Consider the following 23,264-nt stretch of genomic DNA (forward strand, 5'->3'; position numbering starts at 1 on the left):
CCCCCCGTCTCGCCCCCCGCCATGGGGCCGCGGCACCTGCTGCTGCTCTCCCTGCTGCTCTCCCTGCAGCTCCTGGCCCTGCTGCTGGCCGCGCAGGCGGCCGGGCCCCCCCGCGCCAAGGGCAACCGGACCCAGGGGGCGGCGGCGCCCCGGCGGACCCCCAAGCCGGGCAAGGAGCTCCTCAACCAGACGCTGCCGGGCGCGGGGGCGGCCGCCCCCACGGCGCTGCCCGGGCGCGGCAAGGGCGCGGGCGGCGGCAGGACCCCCCCCGGCGGCGGGGGCGGCGGGGGGGCCTCGGCCCCGGCGCACGAGACGTGCTGGGGCTACTACGACGTGAGCGGGCAGTGGGACAAGGAGTTCGAGTGCAACAACAGCCTTACGGGGTTCCGCTACTGCTGCGGCACCTGCTTCTACCGCTTCTGCTGCAACAAGCGCGCGGAGAAGCTCAACCAGAGCCTGTGTCGCAACTACAAGAGTCCTGAGTGGGCCCACCCCACCACGGCCAGCGGCGCGCTGCCCGCCGACGGCAGCAACGGCGCTGATGGGGACGCCGATAAGTACGACCCGGACAAGGACAGCACCAACGCCACCGTCTACATCTCGTGTGGGGCCATCGCCTTTGTCCTCATCGCCGGCGTCTTCGCCAAGGTGGCCTACGACAAGGCGCGTCGCCCGCCCCGGGAGATGAACATACACAGGTGCGCTGCTCCCTGCTGCGTTCAGCACCCCTTCTGTCCGGCAACACCCTCTTGGCCAAAGGTCCTGCCTTGTGTGTTCAGGGGTTCCCCTGTGGGGCTGTCTGTCCAAGGGTGGGACCACGTGTCCAAGGGTTCCCCCACTGCCCTACGTGTCCAAGGGGTCCCTCTGTGAACCAYGCGCCCAAGAGCGTCTCTTTTGCACCGCGTGCCCAAGGATTTCCCCTTCACGAGGGCTATCCAGGGATTTCCCCTCTTTCCTGTCTCACGGGGCTTTCCCTCTGCTCCATCTGTGCAGACGCTTGGCTCCCAGACCTCCCTTCCCGTCTCCCAGCCAGACCGCCCTCAGCACTGCCTGTCCAGGAGCYCATCCTCCTGCACCTCCAGCCTTTCCCTGCTTGGGAAAGCGTCGCAGAACCTTCTCCCGCATTCCCTCTCCCCCTGGGCACCCCGCAGGCCTCCTGCTCCTCGGCGCCGTGTTCAGCATCGCGGCCGTGCCCCGCGCCGCGTTCAGAAAGTGCCCAAAGCTCCAGGTCCTCCCGGCAGGTCCTCCCGCCCTGCCGTTCCAGTGGGGATTTAGGGAAAGCAGCGATACGAGCATGTGGTCTTATTTGTTTGGTTGGTTTTCCCCCAAAATCCAGATAACTCAAGCTACAAGTCTGTCCTTGCTAGCTGTTTACTAGGGAAGTAGTTTGATATCCTATTTGCAGTGATTTTAGGCATCTTTGTTTTAATGTGTTTTTTTTTTTTCCTGCATAAGATTAAAAACAGTTGAAATGCATTGAAAAAAGTACTGTTCAAAAGCTAAAGCTCAGGCTTTCATAACATCTCCCCTTTCAGACAATCATACTTTTTTTTTTTTTTAACCAATTCATACTTATTTTGGTGAAAAAGTCCCTGCAAATGATGTGTGCGTCTGCTGTGCGGGGAGCCCAAGAGGTTTCCACGTCTGAACATAAAACCTGGGGAGGAGTTTCTTTATAAGAACAGCTGGTAGCACACTGATGGGAAGAGTGCCTATCTTGGGCAGATGATGCTTGATTTAATTCTAATTAAAAGCTTTTAATCAAAATAAACAAAGCCCTTGACCATATTTTTAAACCTGAACTTCAAATGAAGTTAAGAGCCTTAGCATATAGATTTTTTTTTATTTTTTTATGTAGAAAAAAAATGAAATAATGTCACAGTTTTTGTTTATTTGGTGAGATCTCTTTTTATTTAACCTGTTCTTCTAAGAAAACACACTGGCTGGTGTAAATTCTTATGTCTTTAAGGAGGGCAAAAAGTAATGCGGGTTTACATTTGCAGAGGGTCTAGCCTATGTTTTCTAACACAAGTGCCAGTGCTGCAAGAAAATAACTTTGCAGTGTTAAAAACACTGTAATATCTCTGAGGTCACTTTTGTCTGTGCAAAAGGCATCCTGAAAGCAGCTTAGTTGAAACAGATTCTTTTTCCTATTGGCGTAGATAAGGGCTGCTTCTCCAAGTGTCCAGATCTTTTGGTTTCAAGACAACCATGTCCATTTGTATCAGCCAAACAATCTYGTCTTCACGTGAGATTTGGAAATTTGACACTCGTATGTTACTTTTGCTGTAGCTCCAGTGTGTTGCAGGGCTGGATCCTACACCCTCTGAAATCAGAGACAATGTTGCCCGACTTGTCTAAATTATTCCTGGTGTTTTCATTTCTTTGATGCTTGATTTTCTTTATTTAGCTAGGTTCTGGGTAAAATGATTCACCTGTGTGCAGAAGTATGARTGGCAGATTGAGTGCTTGAAAAGCTTGACTTACAGTGCATTTTAAGGACTTGATTGACTTCTATAATATGATAGCTGGTGAAAGATTATACCTTTTGGAGATGTGTTACCTGAACTTGATCAACATTGCATGATGGTTTAAATATTATGAAGTGCATTTCCAGCAGATAAGGTCTACATCGGTCTAAGCAATAATGCTACCCACAATCTAAATAGAATGTGAATATGTGGAGTGGAATGGTTTGTCTTTGCTTCCGAGAACTGCTGCTGAGAACAGAGAAGAATCAAATAGAGAATGAGCACAATGTAGTCAGATATTTATATCTTTTTTGAGGCTATGTCAATTGGAGTTAAGTATAACATCCAGAAGAATTCACTGTAGTGATGATAAGTGCATTAAATCTCAATGTGCACACCACCAAAATCTCTGGGCTGAGAAGAACAACAGCTTAAGCAAAAATCATAAGCAGCCACCGTCACTGTTCTACACCCAGGGAGATTAAACAAGCCTTTGCCACCCTTGAGCACAAACAATATCTCAGTTTAAATTTAGTCTTGCAGTAAAGAGATAGAAATGGTTGGCTAGCACAATTGTGTTTGCAAAGTTCTCATTCAGCTCGTGGAGAAAATTTTTGTCAATACAGTTAGAACATTTTGATGGGTACAGGGCTCATTTGTGTCTTCTGATAGGAAAGTGGGTGTACACATTCACAGCAGTGCCGTCACTCTCGTGTGGAATGAAAGGCTGCCTGCGCGTTGAGATAGGCATGTGCGTTTCGGGGCTGAAAATTGAGCCTTGTTTGAAGGCGCTTGCAGGCACCTCTGAAGCGAAGGCATCGCTGTGATTCTGGGATGAGTCGCTTCAGTAGCTGATGCTTGTGTGTGTTTCTAAGAGTAGCAAGTGAAAGTGCTTGGGAAAAAAAAAAAAAAGCAGAGGCTAAAATATTCATAGTTTACAGAAACATTTGCAATGTTTTAAAACCCAACAGATTTTTTAATGGTTATAGTATCTTTCAGCCTGTGTATAAATGCCTCTTGCCTGGATTTCTTAAATCTTGCTTCAGAGTTACATAGAGAGAGCTCATGCATTTTGGGCTCTAGGTAGAAATTGAAGCTGATTTCTGAGAGTTTCACCAAGCAGTGCATTGTATGGCTTAGCCTCTGTCCACTGATGGATTTGTGTGGGCAATGGGCAGTTTTCTGAATTTTTTTTTTCCTGAAGTATTTCTTCAGTGGGTAGAATCTTTTCCTTAGATTAACTATGGGAACTAAGTAGAGAATATTTGACTGCACACGAGGCATTTCAGCTGTTTGTTTTCAAAGCAAAAGGTCTTCTGTAGCAAAGGGGGGATGACCCAGAACATTCTCTTCCAGTAGGCACGACCCTAAGTCCCTGCTCTACACCACATGCATAATTTAGTGTTAGTAGTATCACTCCATGACCCCTTTTAGCCCTCAGCAGCAGTAACCATTGCACTCATTACCCAAATAAGAGTGCACCAACTGGAAACAGCTCTTCATCRTTTACAGCAAGGGTCTGAACTGCTACCAACTGCTTGCCACGTGGCAGCCAGAGCCCTCCCTGCTTGCAAGCCAGAGACAGATCGCTTCGTGACGGCCCCGGGGCAGTGGTGGAGAGCCCAGACGTTCCTCTTGTAGCTGCTGGAAAGCAGGACTGTTATTTCTTTTTATTTTTTTTTCCCTAGCAAACTAGGTTTGCCCCCTCTTAAAAGGCATCTTCCACCTGTGTCCGTCCCTCATGTGTGTCCAGTGATTGCTTTAACTTCTGCAAGGGCAAGGGGCAAAAGCACCTTCTTGTCAGGGAGTTTCACATTACTCCATGCCCAGGTCATATTTGTTTTCGCAAAGAGAGCGATTCGTGCGACTCTCTTCATCAACCTCTGCTGTGCATCCTCTCTGCTGTGAATAACASTGAGCGTTTTTTTTAATAAATGAGCAGCCTTTTCCCAAGTAGCAGCCCGGTTAAATTGATCTATTCCTTGCCATATTTATTCTGCAGCTCTGAATTTCAACAGAAACCTGAGGCAATGGATCCGTTTGTTCACAGAGCCAGCAAGGCTGAACTATTTTGCTCTCTGAAAATTTTGGAGATTTGCTTTTGCTGCAGGCTGCGTCTCAGCGCAGCACTTGGCCTCCGAGGTTGCTGGAGGAATCACTGGAGAGCAGAGAGTTTCAGGCCTCTTGGCTAATGGTGGAGCTTGTAAAACCACTTATCTCCAGACTTCAGTTTGCAAACGAGATCCAGCTGGTGCAGCTCTGCGCTTGGACGTGTGTGCTTCTTGAGCTAAGCAATCACATTTTATGCCTCCCCAGGGCTGTGGGAGAGCGCTGAGAGCACACACCTGGCTGCATGGGTTGTACAGAGGATTTTCTGAGACTGTTACCGTTTTCTTTGTGATTTTTTTTTCTCCCCACTCATTGTTTTTACTTCACTTCGACTTCTTCATCCAAGACACTCACATGTCTTTCATATGCTCTTTGCCTCCGCTTTATGTTGTGTAATCCTGATGACTTCTGATTTTCATCTCTGAAGTGCCTCATTTCTCCCACAGGCAGAGAAAATAGGTCCACAAGTAGATGCCAGACTTGATTAAGCTAAAACAGAAAAAGGTACAATCTTGCCTCAGAGAAGTTGCTCATAAATAGTTTTCTCTTTCAAACCAATGCTAGACTCTATTCTGGTAACCAGAGCTCCCACCCAGCAAGAAGCCCTGAGTCTGGTCTTGCTTTCCAGTGATGATGACCCATTTCCAGAGAGCCAAGTCCAGATGCAATATATATTTCTGGGCATGTACTTGTACGAAACCCTTTTTCCTTTTGTTGTATATACTGTGGTCACAGTTTGGTGGCTGCTTTTCTATACTTTCTTTGTTGTCTCTGTCTTCTAAAGGATCTAGCTTTGGCGCTCGCATAGTCTGCCCAGCTGTAGATTTCCCCCGTCTATATTTGATTTCTCCCTTTCTCTTTCAGAACTTCATGCAGTAAGAGCAGCTACTCTTAGAAACCATACTCCCTTCATCAGATCCTTTCAGTGCCTCTGATTCCCATTTATTTAACATTTTCCTGCTCTCTAATTATCTTTCTCCATTAGTAACACTCTATCACAAGGTGTCAAGGGAACCCTGSCTCGCTCTAAACTTATGTTTCTTTTAGTTGTGCAGCCTCTCATATCCTTAACTACTGGTTGATCTCTATATCTTGGAGATCAGAAGCATTTTAAAGCTTCTCTTTCACATCAGATCTGAACCTTATCAGGAAAACCAAATTATTTTATTTTTTACTTGCCTTAGCCACCACGCGCATGAGCTATCTGCATTTCCTTAGATCTTGGTGTGCTATGTAACACGGTGGTCTCAAACGTCTCATTACCCAGGCAAACGAGCCTGGCGTTCTTTCACAATAAATATTTCGCCGCAGTTTTAGCTCTTGTCCTCTCTCCTTTATTGCAACCGTAGAGTTTTACCAGAGAAAGACCATTTTTCTTTGATAATTGTRCAGCATCTTCATCGTGCCTACAACATAGAATTTGATGCAAACGAGCTATCTTATGGCAGTGCCTCCTTATGGGTGCACTCACTTATTTTTCAAGGAATACATACACCAAGCTCCCTAATTGGTTTTGTCCATGCACATACATAAACAGAAGCAACAACCGACTGAAAAGCTGCACCAGCAGAGCTCCTACCACAATTTATGCAAACATTTTCCYGACTCCAAAGTCCCAAGCGAGCTCTGCTGTTTTTTTCCCTCCTCTGCYTTAACAAAAGCAGTGCTTCATTCTTTTCCAGCACAAGAATATTGTTTCTAGTCCTTTCCAGCACCCAGGTTGGACGTGGTGTTCATTGTACCTTGCTTTGCCGTGTTCCCTTTCTTGCTCCTTTAAGCGAAGGCGGATGGTGCCTGGCTAGTAACTSGTCAGGAGCATGACCAAGGTGGCCAGGATGCTTTGAGGAAGCAGGCAGGAGAGCTTGGCAGGTGGCAGCACCACGGTGTCATCTTGCCATGGTGTCATCCTTGTCATCCTACCTTGCCATGGTGTCATCTGCACCCTTGATGACACCAGAGCTGCTGGAGGCATCAACAGCTCTGTGCCACTCGCTGTCCCTAAGCCCGTGGCTGTGTTTTTGAGGTAGATCTTTACTGTTGATCAGGGCTACGTTTTGCCCAGAGCAGCGCTCTGCAGACAAATGCCGCTTGTCAACCTTTATTTTTACCTTCTGATTACAAAATCTTTACATAACCGCTTTTATTTATTTGTTATTATTTTATTCTCGTTTTGGACCTGATGTGTGATACTCCCAAGTTACCAGCATGATCTATTGTGAGTTTAGCGGGTGCAATAAATCCCATGTCTCCATCACAGTTATATTTGGAGATTTATTCTCTATGTACAGAAGAGTTAGATGTGTAAAGCACTTAAGACTCCTTGTATTAAGATGCACATCCTAAGTACTGCTGGCATTTACTATCCTCTACATGCACATTAAAATAAGGAACCTGTCTCAAATGCRGGAACTTTACTTTCCTGCTGCTGATTCCATCTCATCTTTTAAGCACAGGATATTTTAGAGTCTCCCAGCAATACTTGTTTCTTTGCTGATTTATCAAGAATTCCTACACCTCTTTTGTTTTTAGCTGAAATATCTGCTCTATATGCATGCAAAAAAATGGGTAAGCTTTTTTAAAGGTATTAAATCTGTAYTAGATTTCACCCATAAGAGAGTCAGGAGCAAATCACATGTCACTCCTCTTTGTTGTTATTGATGGGAACGATCTGACCTTTAGTGCATAAATAGTTACGTTTTTAATGAAATTTGCTCTTAAAACAAGTTATGAGGACATGAGGAGCTTCACAGATAATTATTGCACTTGGTGTGAATATTTTTCAGAAGAAAGCTTTTTTTTCATGTAATATTTATTTTTAAGGAAGAATATTTCCTAATTTATGCGGGATGCAAGTACAAAAAAAATATGCTTTCTTTTGGAATGGTGCCCTCAAGTTTTTTTTTTTTAATTTTTTTAAATTTTCTTTTATTTTTAATTTTCTTTTTTTTTTAAATTTTCTTTTCTTTTTCAAACTCCACAGATGCAATCACCCAATCCTGTAGCCATACACATGTGTGCACGTATACATGTGCATACATACTCAGGCCGTATACGTGGGGCATTTCCAGTACTCCTGTCCAGAAAACCCGCTTTTATTTCTTGCCACTGYAGAGCCTGGTTATCTCTTTGGCCAACCTGGGAGCTGGGCATCTCTAATACTCCACACTGACACACTTTCTTGCTCCTTGGTAGACCTTGTTAAATTATAGTAGCTGGTGGAAAGGATTAGGGAAGAGTCTTGGCAGCCCTGTGGTCAGMTCACGCTCTGCAGCAGAAGCAGCTGGGCACTGGTGAGCACAAAGGAAATATTTGGCCCTGCTCTGCAGCATCTCCAGGAGATCTCATAAGGATCTCATGTATTGGGGAGAGCTCTGATTGTGCCATGTTCAAACAAGCAAATAGCTGAAAATAGACAAGTCGCTCCAGCTGAGTCCCTGCACCCTCTGAAACAAAATCCACTTTGTCAGAGTTGCTTCTATGGGGAAGAGATTGCCTCTCGCAGGAGCTGCTGSCAGCAGGAACCTTCCCCTTTCCTTCTGTATATCAGTTTTCAGTAGTGTTTTTCAGGCACTACTGTGTAATCAATTAAAACCCAGTCATCCTGGTGGTAAGATCAAAGTCCCATCTGAAAAGGTGGTCCTGGAGGTGATGCCAGAGAGGCAGCAGAGCCTGGGAGAGCTGCTGAAGCACATGTAGGATGTCTTACTTGCCTTCCCTGTTCCGTTTTGCAGATAGCACGGAGGGATAACACGGGCAAGCAGTGCTCAGCCAGCAGAAACTGCTGTGGAGCAGGAGAGCCTGGGCTCTGCCGAGGGCAGCGTGCAGCACGCAGCAGCTCTGCAGCCAGATGCCCAGTGGAGCCATGAATAATGCATGGTCCTCCTCGGATGGACTTGCCCACTGCCCGAAATCCCTCTCGCTTGGAGATACCTGTCCCTCGTGGGTGAACTGTCTCCACAGCTGAATGAATCACCTCGCAGTCCTAACTGCCTGGCTCCTGAGAGAGCATAGGGGAGTCTGTAACCTCCTTTTTCTCTTTTTTTTTCTTTCTTTTTTTTTTTTTAAAGTATTTGTAGTGAAATCGTGGCCATGCTGAAGTCAATTGGAGCTCTGCCACCAACTCCATCACAGCTATGCTGTTAGCAGACTTTAAGCTCAGCCAGACACTTAYCTTTTTTATTGTGCTCTGCCAGATCCGCTTGGACATTCTTCAGTTCTTCCCCAAATTCTTACGGACTTGGAACAGGCAATTCTGCTTTTAAATCCCCACCTGCCCTTTCGTGAGGAAGCCAGGGCACTCAGGAGGGTGGTTTTCAGAAGGCATCGGAATGAAGTTTTGTGTGTGTAGAACCCACACTATTGGAAATAGGCATTTTTTTTTCCATCCAGCCACCAAAGATCTATCCACAGCTGACATTTCCCAGGCCACATCCCAGTCTTTGGCAAGACTTCCACTCTCCTAAAGTGTAGGTTGCGATCCTGTGCATAGCCTTGTTCCTTCCTTTCAGGATCCTGAACTCCAGCACTTGATGGCAACCAAGTCTGTCACAGGGTTTCACATCTCTAACAAATTTCTCATTGTTTTGGSGTGTGAGGTCCATCAGAGCACTTCCCCTTCTTGGCTTCTAGGTCACCAGTGTCAGGAAATTACATCAATAGACTCACGGAATCTTTGTGATGGCCTGTGCTGTGTTGTGTTGCACTTACAGAAGATATCAGGATGGTTAAAATCCCCATGATGATGAGGGCTTGCAAAATCATTACTGATTTTACAGCCCTATTGCATAATGGAGCTTTTGTGTCACCTTCCACCTCTCTGTTCTGAGGCTCTGAAATAGGGATACTCTCCACGTATCTGCAAGATTTCCCATTTTGCCTTTTCTCTACCATACGTTTCTGTTTCCTTGATTGTAGACTGTTCCACTTGTTGTGTCCTATTTTTGTCTTCCATCACCCCTGCCATTGTGCATCTCTTGCCTTACCTTACCTTAAACCTCTTTTCTTCTTAGCAAAGCCTATTGCTTGTGCTTTCAGCTTCAAGTYCTAGCCAACACCCAGTCTTGCTACCCTCTTGCCCATACCCAACCCTCTTGGCCCTTTTTATTTCCAACAAGCCTTCATTTTTCATTTTTGAAGAGCTCACAGCTGTTACTTCGCAACAAAACTCTGATCCTTGTGCTCATACTACTATATTTCTTTCCCCAAAACTCACTTAAGCCACCCCTAATCTAGAGTTACCTGGGAGCCTTCCATGCTGATGTACCTGAGAACAGGACCTAACCTACTGCGCTTTGAGATGTCCTGCTGCCCAGACATCAGGAGTCTGCTCCTACGCTGCTGGTCCAGCATTAGTCTGGAATAACACTCCTGATGTAAATACATCTATCTTGGATTTATGTGGAAAGGAGCTTTACTGTTCTCACTTAAATGACATTAATGAAAAAGCTGTCATAAATCATTATCTCAGGATATGATTGCACAGTTACTCATCTCTGGCTTCTCTATCCTCTGGCACAGGTAACTTGTTCCACTGAATGAGGTTTGTTTTTCCAAGATAAGGGATGTTTGGCACAGGAAGACTTTTGAGTGTCCCATAGCCTTGCGCCATGGCCCTTGTGTAGGTGAACAGGATGCTGTTGACATCAGTGACAGCAGTTGTCAGTGACACTAGTGACAGTTGTACCCAAATAGCTGCACACACTGGACCAAAATATTTATGATATCTCCGTCACTCTACTTGAAACTTTCGGTGGACAGTTAAACAGCTGTGCCCAAATGACTTAGACCAGGTCCTTCCTCAGTTGAAAGTGATGGACAGTCCATCATCGCWGGTTCCAGCCCACTGTGTTTTATGGAAATAAACTTGATCACACAGAGCARTGTGAATTAACAAGCCATGAACCAGCGGGCTCCAAGTCTGACTTTCTCTTCCACCTGCAGTAGCATTCTTGAAGTGAACATTCAGGGCAGACAGTTTGGTACATTTAGGACATAGAAAGATCACCCCTCAGCGTTGTTCAACCCATATCATTTTAGATGCCTACTCTCATGATTTACATCAGCCTTAGGCAGTTTTGTTCAGTTTATCTGCTGTAGAGGCTAATACAGCAGGAGAATGAAAGACTATGACTTTCTTGAGCATTGCTTGTGATTTGGTCAGTTCTTACGAGAGTAACAGTCTTCTCCCTTCCATGCGTCTCTCACCTGACTAGAAATTATCTCCATGTTGTATTGTGACCAACAGCTACCCCAGGAGTAGCTCTGGTTACTGTTCTTTCAGGATGAGAAATAAGTAAGGGGTTACATTAGAAAGTTTTTTCTTTCTTAGCTTAGATCTTACTTGTGATGGTCACAAGGTCTAGTGAATTCAGATCCTGGCTCTAACAAAGGATCAACAAAGCATTGGTTTATCAGAAATTGTTCACAGATTGTAGTATGTTCTAAACACATGTTTTAGTGTTCACAATAGGSAACAAGCCCCAGGGGTTTGGCTCGGGTGGAAAATGGCAGAAAGGATGAGACATTTCTCACTGGTTCTGGTACCTTCAGAGCACACTCACTTTTAATTACCTTAGTTGTTTTTAGCAAGTAGAGACAAGTTGTCCATCCAGGAAGTAAGGAAGTCATAGTCATAGACTATATTAAAGGTCATTCAGAGAGAAATAGCAATAGAGAACAGATGAAAGTATCAGGAGAAACAAGATGACCTAGAACATGTGGTGGCTGAGAATCATAGCAGAACTTAGGGTGGAAGGAATCTCTGGGTTCTTCTGGGTTCTCTAGTGCTTGATGAGGCCATTCAGGGTCTTGTCCATTTATGATGGATAATGGAGGTAATGATGAAAATCCATCAACCTTGTTGAGTCCCTGTTTGCCACTCCCACTGTTACTTATTTTCTTTTTATTGTTTTTATTTTCTTTTATTTTCTTTTATTTTTTCCTTTATAGCCCAGTGGAATTCCCCTGTTGCACTTGTTACAATTTCCTTATATCCTTTTGTTGTGCATCTCCAAGAACAGACTGTCTCTGTTTTCTTTGTAGCTCCACATTATTTAGTGAGAGAATACAAACAGATCTTCTTTTAGCCTCCTCTTCTTCAGGCCCTAAAAAATTCAGCTCCTGGAGCAGTTAGTCTCATCACCATTCCCCCAGTACCTCCCAATACAGATACTTTTTTTTATTTTTTATTTTTTATTTTTTATTTTTTATTTTTTATTTTTTATTTTTTATTTTTTATTTTTTATTTTTTATTTCTTCTTGCACTGTCCCTATGCACCTTATCCTACACAGCCCCTTCTGAACATATACCAACCCCTGTCCTGACCTTTCCTGTCCAGCTAGCTCTACTATATTAAGCTAAGTGGTAAATGGTGGTTTAGTGTTATCCACACAGTCTTCTCCCCCTGTAATTTGAGTAATTGCACTCTTGACACTACAATTGTCTTCTACAAGTGTTCAGAATGATCCCAAGCCACCAAGGACTAGTAAATAATAATCCTAATACAATCTCTGTGATTGAAAAATGACTCTTAGTGGGTCTGTACTGCAGATATCATTAGATGGTCATCAGATGCTTAATATATCTTGAAGACATGTACTAAAGGCTCACTTCTGCCAACCTGCTGTCTTTAGAAAATGTGTTGTCTCCAATGGGATGTACTGCATGTTGGTGCCAAATAGATAGACCTGGTTTAACTCCAATATTCTTTGCAACCGGCAGGATCTGTAATGCAGTGGGGAGGTATTTGCCTAGAGAAGTCTTCAAGATTGATGGTGCTGAATGAATCCTGAAGGAGCTGCACAGTTGTACAGGGCAGGGACCTCAGTCCCTGACTTCTGTTTCTTGTCCCACCACTCACTTTCCGTATAAACCTGGTCAAGGGCAGGAAATCCCTAATATCCTRAAATATGGTGACCAGTTTGTGATACCTCAGGTGTGATTGTAAAAGATGGGGAGCACCTAAAGTTACATATGAAGCAGTGGAAGTTCATTCATTTTGGGGAATAGAAAATACTATATCCACTCTTTCAGTGAGTAATAATAGGAGCRAATAGAAGGAACCCCGGCATTAAGTACCTGTCTGCTATTACTGCCACCTTCACCTTGCTCTGCACATCGTTTAGCACAAGAAAAATTTGTGCTGTCGTGTCTCTGAATGTGACAATCTCTTGCTCCATCTGTTAGTATGCGTGCACTTACACACATCATATAACGGGTTATAGCCTCTATGGCTGCTCTCTCTACAAATAATAAATAATCCAATAGTGTTTAGAGCATTTTTATTCTGTACAGGGCAGTTGAGAACTAATGTAATTCTCTACTGGAGCCTCTGAGATCTTAAAAGAGTTTCTTTTGTAGAGCACATTAGTGTTGCAATTCATTATGCACAAGAACAGCAGTCTGCAGAGGAAATGATTTAGAAAACAGAAGACACTCYAGCCCCAAACTATTTCTCACATAAAAGACCAAAAATATGGTATTTAAAGAATGCTAGTAGATATGAGCAATATCAGAATCTTTCTCATCAATATGTAATGAAGGAATTTCTCCTCCTTACATCTTTCTTAGTACCTGAGGTGACATTAGGTGTATTCCCTCTACCAAGAGAAAATAACCTTTCAAACTGAATCATCCTTAAAATGCCTCTGTTCCTTATAATCCACACAGCTCACTCTCTTGCTCTGTTCCTATGGCTTAAGATATAGCTTGTGGCTGCACTGTAAACTTCAGTSTGTTTCACGCTATAATTGCTCCACTGTGTTCAGGATATTCGCAGAGGAAAAAAACCTTTGAGGCTCCACTCATCCAAGGGGAAAACACTGGCTCCAAGTGAATACTGTGACATTTCTTTTTCTTGGGCAATGGTAGTGAGGCCTCAGTGCCGTTRAATAAGTCTCTAATGGACAAAAAGCTAAAGATAGACTGTGATAGCATTAAGCCATGACAATTGGTTTAGTCATTTTCTCATGGATTACTGGTTCTCCTTTGAGAAACCCACTCCCACCACTGGTTTTTGAACTCCTTGCACAAATAGTTGGGATGCACGGGTGTAGGGACTGGACTACCCTTCTCACCACATTCAGTGTTACCCAACCAACTCGATTTGGGCAGTATAGGGCAGTGAAACATGCCTGTGCAGCAGACACACACAGAAATTGAGCTTTTAAGCCATAGTTGTTGTTGTTATTGTTGCTTTTTTTGTGTTTAYGGCACTGATAGATTTATAAAAGGGCTGTAGAAGTGAAAATGCTGACTGTCGTGCTGGCTGCTTTGTGTAAATGTGCCTTTTCCTTCGTTCCTCTCTCTCTCCAGGGCTCTGGCTGACATCTTAAGGCAGCAGGGACCAATCCCAATAGCACACTGTGAAAGAGAGACTATCTCGGCCATAGATACCTCCCCCAAAGAAAACACCCCAGTCAGGACATCTTCCAAAAACCATTACACCCCTGTGCGCACCTCCAAAAGCAACCCAGGTAAGTGCTGCATTCCTGTTCTGTTTCTTCATGGGCTATTGCTTGCTAGAAGTCAGTAGAATATCACCCTAGTGGATTTTGAGACCTCAAATTAGGATAATATATGGCTTTAAAAGGTGACCAAATTGAGCAGAGTGATGCAGGTGTCTGTGGTGAGGATTCTTTAAAAGTTTTTGCTGGACAGAGTGGCTGTTCTCTGTAGGCATTGAAAAATTCAGAATCAATGAGATATATCAGCTTGTACCAAAATGCTTGTACCAAGCTCAGAATATGATGTATTTCCAACCAAGCACACATGCCATAAAGCAAAACTGTAGTCTCTGTACCGAGCAGCTGAGAAGGAAGAAATTCTCTTAACTGAGGTAAATTCAAGGTAAATTATATCTATTTTATATTTATATAAATATAAATTATATATATACCTTCAGGTAATTTATAGAATTCAGGTAAATTATAGAGAGGTGCCAAGAGGAATGAATGGAGGATGATCTGGATGGTATCCTAAGAGCTCAAGGAAACTCAACCAGGATCCTTTTGGGAGTATTCATCCGGGAACTGGACACCCACRTTTTCTTCATTTGACTGCTCCTTGCCTTGATTTCCCTAGCTCCCTAAGGAGGGCAGCCTCTTCGATAACGACGTTATTCCGATATATTCACTGTTTTATATGTAGATAATTATAAAAACAGTATCTTGATGGTGCTGACCATCTTCGTTAAGTGGGATGTGGTGGATTTCCCATGGCTTGCWGTCTTTCAGTCACAACTGCATGTGTGTCTGAAAGATGTGCCCTCATTCAGTCACAAACTGTTCAGCTTCGCCGAAGTTCCTGGGTGGCGTTTCCTGGCCTTTGTTACCCGGAGGTCAGAGCAGACTTGGCTAATGGTCCCTTCTAGGGAACCTTCTGAAGGAAACTAATGGGAGCTCCGACTGCTTTACAACCCGCGGGACTGGATGTGCTCTGTTCTTTGTGGAAAGGGCCTGTGACCGAGGGAAGTGACAGTCTGATTTTCATTGTCTAGTTGAGGTGGCTATTGGAAGGGGTTTAGTGCGCTGTGTATAACCCTATGGAGTCAGGATYGTGTGACCAGAATGTTCTTTTGCTTCTGGGAATGGAAAAAAAATCCCTGAAAAGTTGAAGGGTTTTTTTTTATTGTGTTCCATTTTTCATCTTTAAGAGGACAGTGAGCCCCTGATTTTATATGTCAGAGAATTATACCTGGGCATATTCTGGTCTGGAGGATGATATGAGAGTTGAATTAGGTAGAAGAGGAAGGTCTTTTTGCATCTCTAGGGCTTGAAACTGGCCCATGAGGGGTTCTGTGGCTCTGTCTCATGATAACAACACAAGAAATAAGGGTTTACGGTCAGTGGATAGGAACAGGCTTATCAGAGAGCACATCTACCGTAAGCCTTAGTAGGAGATAAACCTTCTTCTGAGGATGTCCTGCCACCCTCTTGCCTCCAGCCAGGCCTAAGTGAGGGCAGGAAAAGTCCAAATGAAGMTGCAGGAGAAATTTCTTGCTGGCAACAGCCAAAGAGACCAGCTGGATATAGGAAGCCAGAATTAATTGTCATATTAGGCAMTGTCAAGGATGGAAAACAACAAGTGGGAAGGTTTGCGAGGGAAATAGATGATTTCAGTGTTATCTTCTGGTGCCTGTCAGTAGCTGATGGATGCTTTCATGACTCACTATAARATCAGTGGAGGCACCACAGAATGCAAGGCCATGAGCACAGGTCTGAGTCGGGTGGTAGTGCAAACGGCTGCACAGCACAGCGAGAGCATCCTGGAAGGAATCTGCTTGGTCCTCACAGAAGACTGGGATAGGAGATAGCCAAGGCAAAGAAATGGCTGGAAAGATCAAGACATTGTGTTAAAGGTCAATTCAGCCTCTGTTTGCTTGCAGGATAGAGCAAGGGCAGCAGGAACATCTAAGGGGAAATATTCACAAACCCAGATAGAGGAGAGGAGGTTTAACTTCCTGTACAGCCCTCAGAGCCTTCTGCATTCCGCAGGTGGCTGCAGAGGTTATTGATCACTTCTGCTTTGGGGAAGCCAGTTGGACATCACACAGGAGCCCTTGCCAAAGCTGGGAAGAGAAGACTTGTAACTTGCCCAAAAGAGCTTGTTCCTGGCTCAGTTGTGTCCGTTATTAACATGTCCTTATATATCATATAAGATAGAAAGCTAATCACTTATCAAATATCATGATCCACTAAAAAGCTATCCACTAATAATGCTTGTTACATGATTTGATGTGCAGAGTATTGCAGTGCTCCGTCATAACCAAATCAGTTGCTCAACTAGTCCTTAGGTTACTGTAGTACACAAGATATTATGAGTAAACATCAAAACTTCTAGGTTAGGAGGAAAGTGCGTATTGGACAACAAGACAGGGATAAACAATGTAAAACTAGAATAAATTTGGAGGGTAACAGAAAGAACGAGGACTTACCATCTGTACCTTCACTTTGGGAAAAAAAATTAGAAAGAGAGAAAGCTGGGGGGAAAAAATGGACCCAGTAGTAGAAGGATCCAGGCAAAACACTGCTTACTAGTGTTGCAAATTTGCTTAGATCCACACATGCAAGGTTTTGCAGTGGATGTGAAGCATCAGCCCTGCTGGCTGCAGTTTGGCTTAGGACTCCAAAACATTAAAGGTTAAGCAACCAGACAGGACCACAGTTSTTATGAATAGACTAAGATTGAATTTTATATTTGTTTGACTTCCAACTTTTGTTTCCAAACTTATAACAAGAAGGGGGACCTTAAGTCTTGTTAAATAAACCCATGACTTCATTTTTCCATTAAGCTTGCCTGGTGTCAGTGAGCAGAATGATTGTGGGTGACAGTGACAAATTGAGGTGGCCAGTGTGTGAGGCAGCAGAGTCCAAATGAAGCAGCATGCACAGGTAGTGCTGTGGGCATGCCCTGCAGCAAGCAGCTTATGGGGCGGTAACTGGTGGGTGCTGGTGCAAGGATGGGAAGAACTCCACTTCTCACGCAAAAACTGGTTCTCGCAAGCACACAGACAGCCCTCAAATAGCTATAGGAAGAGATCACAGGATGGAAACATAAAGTTGCATATTGTAGTTTTGCACCAAACGATGGGCACTATCTCCAGATGTTGCAGATGCCTGTAAGGTAGACACTCAGGAAGAGTCCTCAGTGTGTTCTCCTGGCCACGTCACAGCAGGTGGTTTTAAAGCGCTCAAAAACTCTGCAGCTAGAGGTAAGGACCTGTCATTGGGTTTAGACCTCACTTCTCTTTTGAGCCTATGTTGAACTCTGAGACAGAAGAACCCAGGACTAACTAGATCTTCTGAAAAGAGAAGTAGGTCTTTCTGACCTAGACATAGGAACAACTGTCATTCTCCAAATAAAGTAGCAGGTTTTCAAGAAGGCTTCAGCCTGCTGTGTTGCAACTGCACCATTCCCCAGGTGGTGTGGGAAATAGCTATTTGTCAGAAGCAGAATGTATTTCCCACCCTGAATTCTCCAGGTTCTAGGGGTCCCATGTGTTTCAAGGACATTCCTCCAGAGATTATCACCACTTCTGCTTTCCTATGAGCATCAAGTTCATGGCCTTTTGGGATGGTTGAAGTCTTCACCTCGCCTCTCTCCATGTCAGAGCTGTTCATTGCTTTTACACAGTGCTGCTGGCTTGGTGGTGGTAGCTTCTTTGCAGATGAGAAGAGTTGAAAGCTGCGCCTCCAGATTGCTTGGGTCAAAGCATCCCTCTCCAATTGTGCACCATCTAATTAGTATGAGCAATAGCACTCTTTGTAAACAGGAAGGTTCCTCCAGCCCACACAAACCTTCAGTTATTTCACTGTTTGCTATTGTGAGTAACACGTGAAGTACGATGAATGTGAGCTTATAGCAAATCTGTCTCACCTAGCWATGCACTGGCATTTTTAATGTCTCCGTCCCACTGGCGCCTTTAGGTATATTAGAAAGAAGACCTGCAACATTTCTTTTTAATTCTCAAATTGCCTCATTAATAGAGTACACTGATTTTGGTCTGAAACAAGCAGGTGAAGAACTGACCTTTGTGACTGGCTGGTTTTGCACCTGTATTAGGGTTAGAATTACCTGYAGGTGTGAAGTGTGTAGGGCAGAAGTACCTGCAGATGTGAAGCACCAACAGGTGAGTTGACAGGGTTACTACTTTGAATGCAGTGAACCACACCGGCTGCAGTGCTGATTAGCCTCATAGAACTGGGGAAGGCTTTTAACAAGCCTTTTAAATGGGGGCTGTTCCAGAGATATAGGTATTCAAAGTGCTGTTTTCAGTAGTGTCTCCTACCCAGGGCTATATTCTGAGCTTGTTCAGAATGTGGAAAAAAATGCAGGAGATACCTTGAATCTTTATGGAAATTGTAGCTAACGTATCTAGCCAAACACAGAGCAGYGTGGAGAGCACTTCCATCCTGAACACTGCAGAGAAGAGGAAATGGTTGCTGTTTGCAGCATGCAGACTAATCCGTTTGTAAAGACCAACRTAAACCAAGGCAGATCTTCAGATCTCCTCCACACTCTATATTAGTCTTCTCACTCTCTGTCTTTCTCCCTTTCACATTTCTCCCAAATCTCAAGCTGGTCTTCGCTTTGAATTTCTTCCTTTATCCTCTCAGTGAATTCTCTAGCTTCTCCCTCCAAATCCCCAGTAACCRTTTGAATTAATTTACCAAAGATCAGTGTAGGAATGAATGCTGAAAGTGTTTGGCTTCCCTGCCGTTTCACAGTTTGTGTTGCCATTTACAGCTGTTCAGGGGAATACAAAGCAGGGGTAAAAAGATGCCCCTAGTCCCTGCTGGAATGTTTACAGACCCTCTGCTCCMCTGTAAGAAACTAGTTAAGGTGCAGGAGTGTGAAGAACTAGGCACATGGCTTGGAAAACATCCAGAAAATTCTGGGACCAAAATTGTTCTTTTTGCCATACTCCTATCCACGCTCGCTGATTTTTGAAAAGAAAGCTTCAACTTTGAAACCCATAGTTTATGTACAAGATAAGGTGATTTTTAGACCATTCCATCTGCTCTTTCTTCCAAGTGCATCCCTATTACAGTAATTCTCAATGCTTCACCCACCTTTTGCACCTATGCAAATGCCTTTTTCACCTAACCCAGATGCTTTAATGTTTTTTGTGACCAGCTAGGGGAAAACAAACAAACTTTTAAACTTTAACTTTACCTTAACTTTACTTTTACTTTACTTTTTTTTTCTACTAAACTTTAAGCCTTTTTTATCAGAATATTTCAAAGGTAAGAGTTACTTGGCTTACAGGCATCCAGGATAGCATTGCCAAAAGGGACAATCAGTCCATGCGGGAAAGAAGAGAGGAGAATGTSACACAGACCAGTACAGGGCACCTAGGATTGAGAACTGGCTGCTTTCTCCGTAGGCATGCAGRTTCCTCACTTAACACCTAAGTTAATTCCTATGTTGCCTAATATCATATGTGCTGTCAGCATCGCTCCCTGCTATTCTGGAGGAGCTGATGGACCGTTTAACTCCCACTTTATATCACACTGTCAGCAGCTTGCAGATGGCGAAATACAGCACAGAGGCCAAAGGCGGTACACTAGAAGGTATTTAGGTTATCATTTTCTTCAGGATAAATACCTAAAGCCATGCAAATATCTATCCCTAAGTAATTAATGCACCTTACCCAGCTATGGAGAGGATTTTATTCCAACCTTCCCTACAGATGGGCACTTTTGAGGTATTGTGTGCTGCAGTGTGCACTGACTCCTTTAGTCCTGTCCTGAAAGAGCAGGGAAACTTCCCCCTGCGTCCTCACAGAGGCATAGACATGACCATCCTCAACCCTGGATCATAACAGCACTCAAGAGCTTCTGATGCTGTTAGAAAGGAAATTCTTTGTCCACAGTATTTGTAGTCCAAGGAACAAAGAAGATGGTCTGGGTTGAAAAGTCATGTGAATGAGGTACAGCATTATCTCCTGTTATCTCCATTCCCTGGACTTCAAATGGACTTCTTTTTTTTTTTTTTTTTTTTTTTACTATTAAATACTTCTTTGCTTATCTCTTCTTAGTGTGCATCCTCCCTCCCTATTCTGTTGTTGCAAGAGCTTAAGACTTCATGCTGTGGAGATGCTCAGCCGTGAGCAGCATAAGGTTTCAGCACACACTGCCCACTAATACGAGCAAAACAGAGATCTCTCCTTAGGCAAGCAGCTCCCTCCCGCCCTCAGTAAGGCTGTGACTGCATCTACATCTGCTCCTAGATATTGCAGAATCCCAGAATGTTCAAGGTTGGAAGGGACCTCTAGAGATGATCCAGTCCAACCCCCCTGCTCAAGCAGGGACACCCAGAGCATGTGGCACAGGGCTGCATCCAGGCGGGTTTTGATATTGATTTATTCCAATCTCTTGAGTGTTTCCCTGAGCTGTAAAGTTTTAGGGTAATCTGTTAAGAAGAGCCTTTGGGAAAACTATGCCCAACTAACAAGACCCTGGAGATAACAAAATATCCTCGCTGCCAATATATATATTTTTTTTCTGTGAACTTAGAGGCAAATAGGAAGCAACAATATTTATAACAGATTTTTTTTTTCTTATGACCAAATATCTCCCATGAATAATGTCAGGGCTTCATATATCACATAAATGAGAAAATTTATACAAGCATACACACATATGTGGATAAAGTTTATACTGTTGGAAAAAAAACCTCAGTAGATGGCAATCATGTATATACGCATATGTGTAATGTGAAGATAATCAAATCAGCCACATAACTRCAGCAGAGCAGCAGAGCAATATCCAGAGCTGCAGGATAAATCAGAGCACTGGTAGAAGTGTTTTGGGGGAATTTAGCATTCATTCAACAGAACGCAGTCCCAGAGCCACAAGGCCAGGCATGATGGTGCTTATCATCCACAGTGATATCTAGAAACTGTAGGTTACTATGGTAACGGATTTTTTTCTTTTTCTTTTTTTTTGAGAGTAGTATGAGTTGTGAACAGGAGGGAGGATTAAGCATATAAATTCATTTTGAAACAAAGCCTCACAGTGAAACTCAGCCTGCTGAAAAGAGTACAAGAAAACACATGGAGAATATGGAAATTAATTGAATCGGGCTTTTCTGGCACCATGCTCCAATGGAGAAGAGGMGTTAATATGGAAAGAGTGTCTGAAAGTCTCACGCAGGCACGTGATCAGCCAGGCCAGACAGGGACAGAGTGACTGTGGGCATGTGTCTGGAGCACGGAGTAATGCTGCAGATCATGCCGTGCGCCGCTTGCTCCCTTGCTGCTGGGTGCTACCTGCTTGTTGCACGCACAGAGGAGTGGGACCACCTCTTTCTCCTAACTGGCCTTGGTTTTTGCAGGATTAAGAGCAAGTTCCTGAATTCCTGAATTTTGCAGGATTAAGAACATATTCCTGAGCYGAGTGGAATGGATAGAGGGATGTCATAATGCTGAGCAGTAACAGCAAGGAGTTTCTGGAGAATGGAGACAATCACAGTGTTGCATGTTGGAAGTCTAGCTTGACATATCAGGAGGCTTCTCCCAGTTCCTACATCATTGGGCTGGGTTGGGAGCGCCCAAGGAGCACTTTCTGCAAACCATGCAGAAGCAGAGGTGAAGAACAGTTATGGACCCTGACACCTAAGGGAAGGGGAAAGGGGGAATGTCAGTCCCTGTCCTCATCCCTAGTTGTCATGTTCAGTTCATGAAGATGTCATCCAGCATACGAATAACAGCAGGAATGTAGTAAGGAGTTGAGTTGAAATATGGAATGGGAGAGAGGGCTCGGTCTATTCCAGCCATAATGTATTTGTAATCAGTAAGCTGGGCTTTATGTGACCCATGGCCTTCGGTAAGAGTTACCTATGAGCAAGCATGTGAGAGAAGCTGTGCTTAGATTATCTAGGAATTTGGTATCCAACAAGGATTAAATGTCGTACCTCCAAGCTACATACTCCTTGACTGAGGTTGACTGAATCACTGGCTGAATTTCAGGCCGCTATGTGTGGAATTTTCCAGAACTCAAATTTGGCATCATGGCAGTATTTGACGATCAAAACACTTCTGCTTAAAGTTAGAATATTTGATTTTTGTGCTTCTCRGGGTTTTCCATGGCTGGGAGGTAATCTAAACCTGTCGTCTAGCAAGCTGTTTTGCCCCATTAGGCAGCACTACTGGTCGCTGCATAAGGGTGGAATCTTTTCTGTAGAGGATTCTCTTCTCCCAGTCCACCTGCATGTGTTTTGCCAGATCCAATATTCTTTATAAAATGCAGTTGATCTTCAGGCAAAAGGCAGAAACAAAAAATGTTTTCTTCCGTTAATCAGAGCAGCTTACAGAAAACATCAATTTAAAATGTTAAAGCCAATTTGCAAATTGTATTGACAACAATTAAATTGGCCTCCAGAAAGTCATGCGACTAGTTGCTTTTGACACTAGGAGGAATGCAGTCTTTATAAGCATTTTCTGTGTTTTGAAYTTCCCCTGATTTCGTAGCTATCGACCCTGTTACAGTTTGTAGRAATGTAAACAGAGGTGGGGAGTGGGAAGCAATAATCCAGTTAAGAACATGGCATAGTTTACACACTTTCATTCCCCTCCTATTTGACTCCTACTCATCTTTTGCAGCTCAATCTATGCTTTGTTTTCATCACTTTCAAGTTCCTTTCTCTGTTGCCCAAGCGTCCTTATTGGCTTGAGCATTATGCAAAACCATGCTGTAAAAAAGGGTCAGCGCCTTATCCCTGGCATTGTCTCTGGCCAGAGACCATAAAACCCACCCCAAACCACTAGTGATACCCTCCATGAAGAGCAGGGGTGCTGGCTCCACAAAGTCACAGCGACTCGTGCAACCTTGCCATGGAGATCTACCTACCCAGCTCACAGAGCTGTGAGTGTAAAAGTCATACTGAGGAAATCATGAGTAATTTTTTTTTGTAAATGGCTCTTTAAGATAATATTGAATGGGTCATCTGGCATCCAGTAGTGTAGATTTCAGAGACCTTGCAAGACTGGTTAGGGAGAGTGAGAATATTTCCAGCAGGAGATGTCGCTCAATTTTATTATTGGCACAGTACCTGTTCCTTCTGGCATAGCAGCCGTGCACATGCAGTGTGAGAATTTAGAGCATCTTGCCTCACTTCCCCTTCTCTGATTCATCTCCGTTATCCTCAAACTTGTTGCAGGTATCTGAAAGGACTCCCATGTG

The 23,264-nt window shown here is 43.9% G+C and overlaps 1 protein-coding gene across 1 annotated transcript in view; it reads left to right on the forward strand.

Annotated features, from left to right (window-relative positions):
* The window catches only part of LOC112957674 (protein shisa-6-like), a 51,493-nt gene that overhangs the window by 644 nt on the left and 27,585 nt on the right, over positions 1 to 23,264 (forward strand). Inside the window, exons 2-3 of the mRNA XM_026051402.1 lie at positions 70 to 698; positions 13,894 to 14,054. Of these exons, the coding sequence (XP_025907187.1) occupies positions 70 to 698; positions 13,894 to 14,054 (790 nt within the window). The remainder of the gene's footprint in view (positions 1 to 69; positions 699 to 13,893; positions 14,055 to 23,264) is intronic.

The sequence above is a fragment of the Nothoprocta perdicaria genome, unplaced genomic scaffold (assembly GCF_003342845.1).
Source record: "Nothoprocta perdicaria isolate Ctin4 unplaced genomic scaffold, notPer1 scaffold_75, whole genome shotgun sequence".
In the NCBI taxonomy this organism is placed as follows: domain Eukaryota; kingdom Metazoa; phylum Chordata; class Aves; order Tinamiformes; family Tinamidae; genus Nothoprocta; species Nothoprocta perdicaria.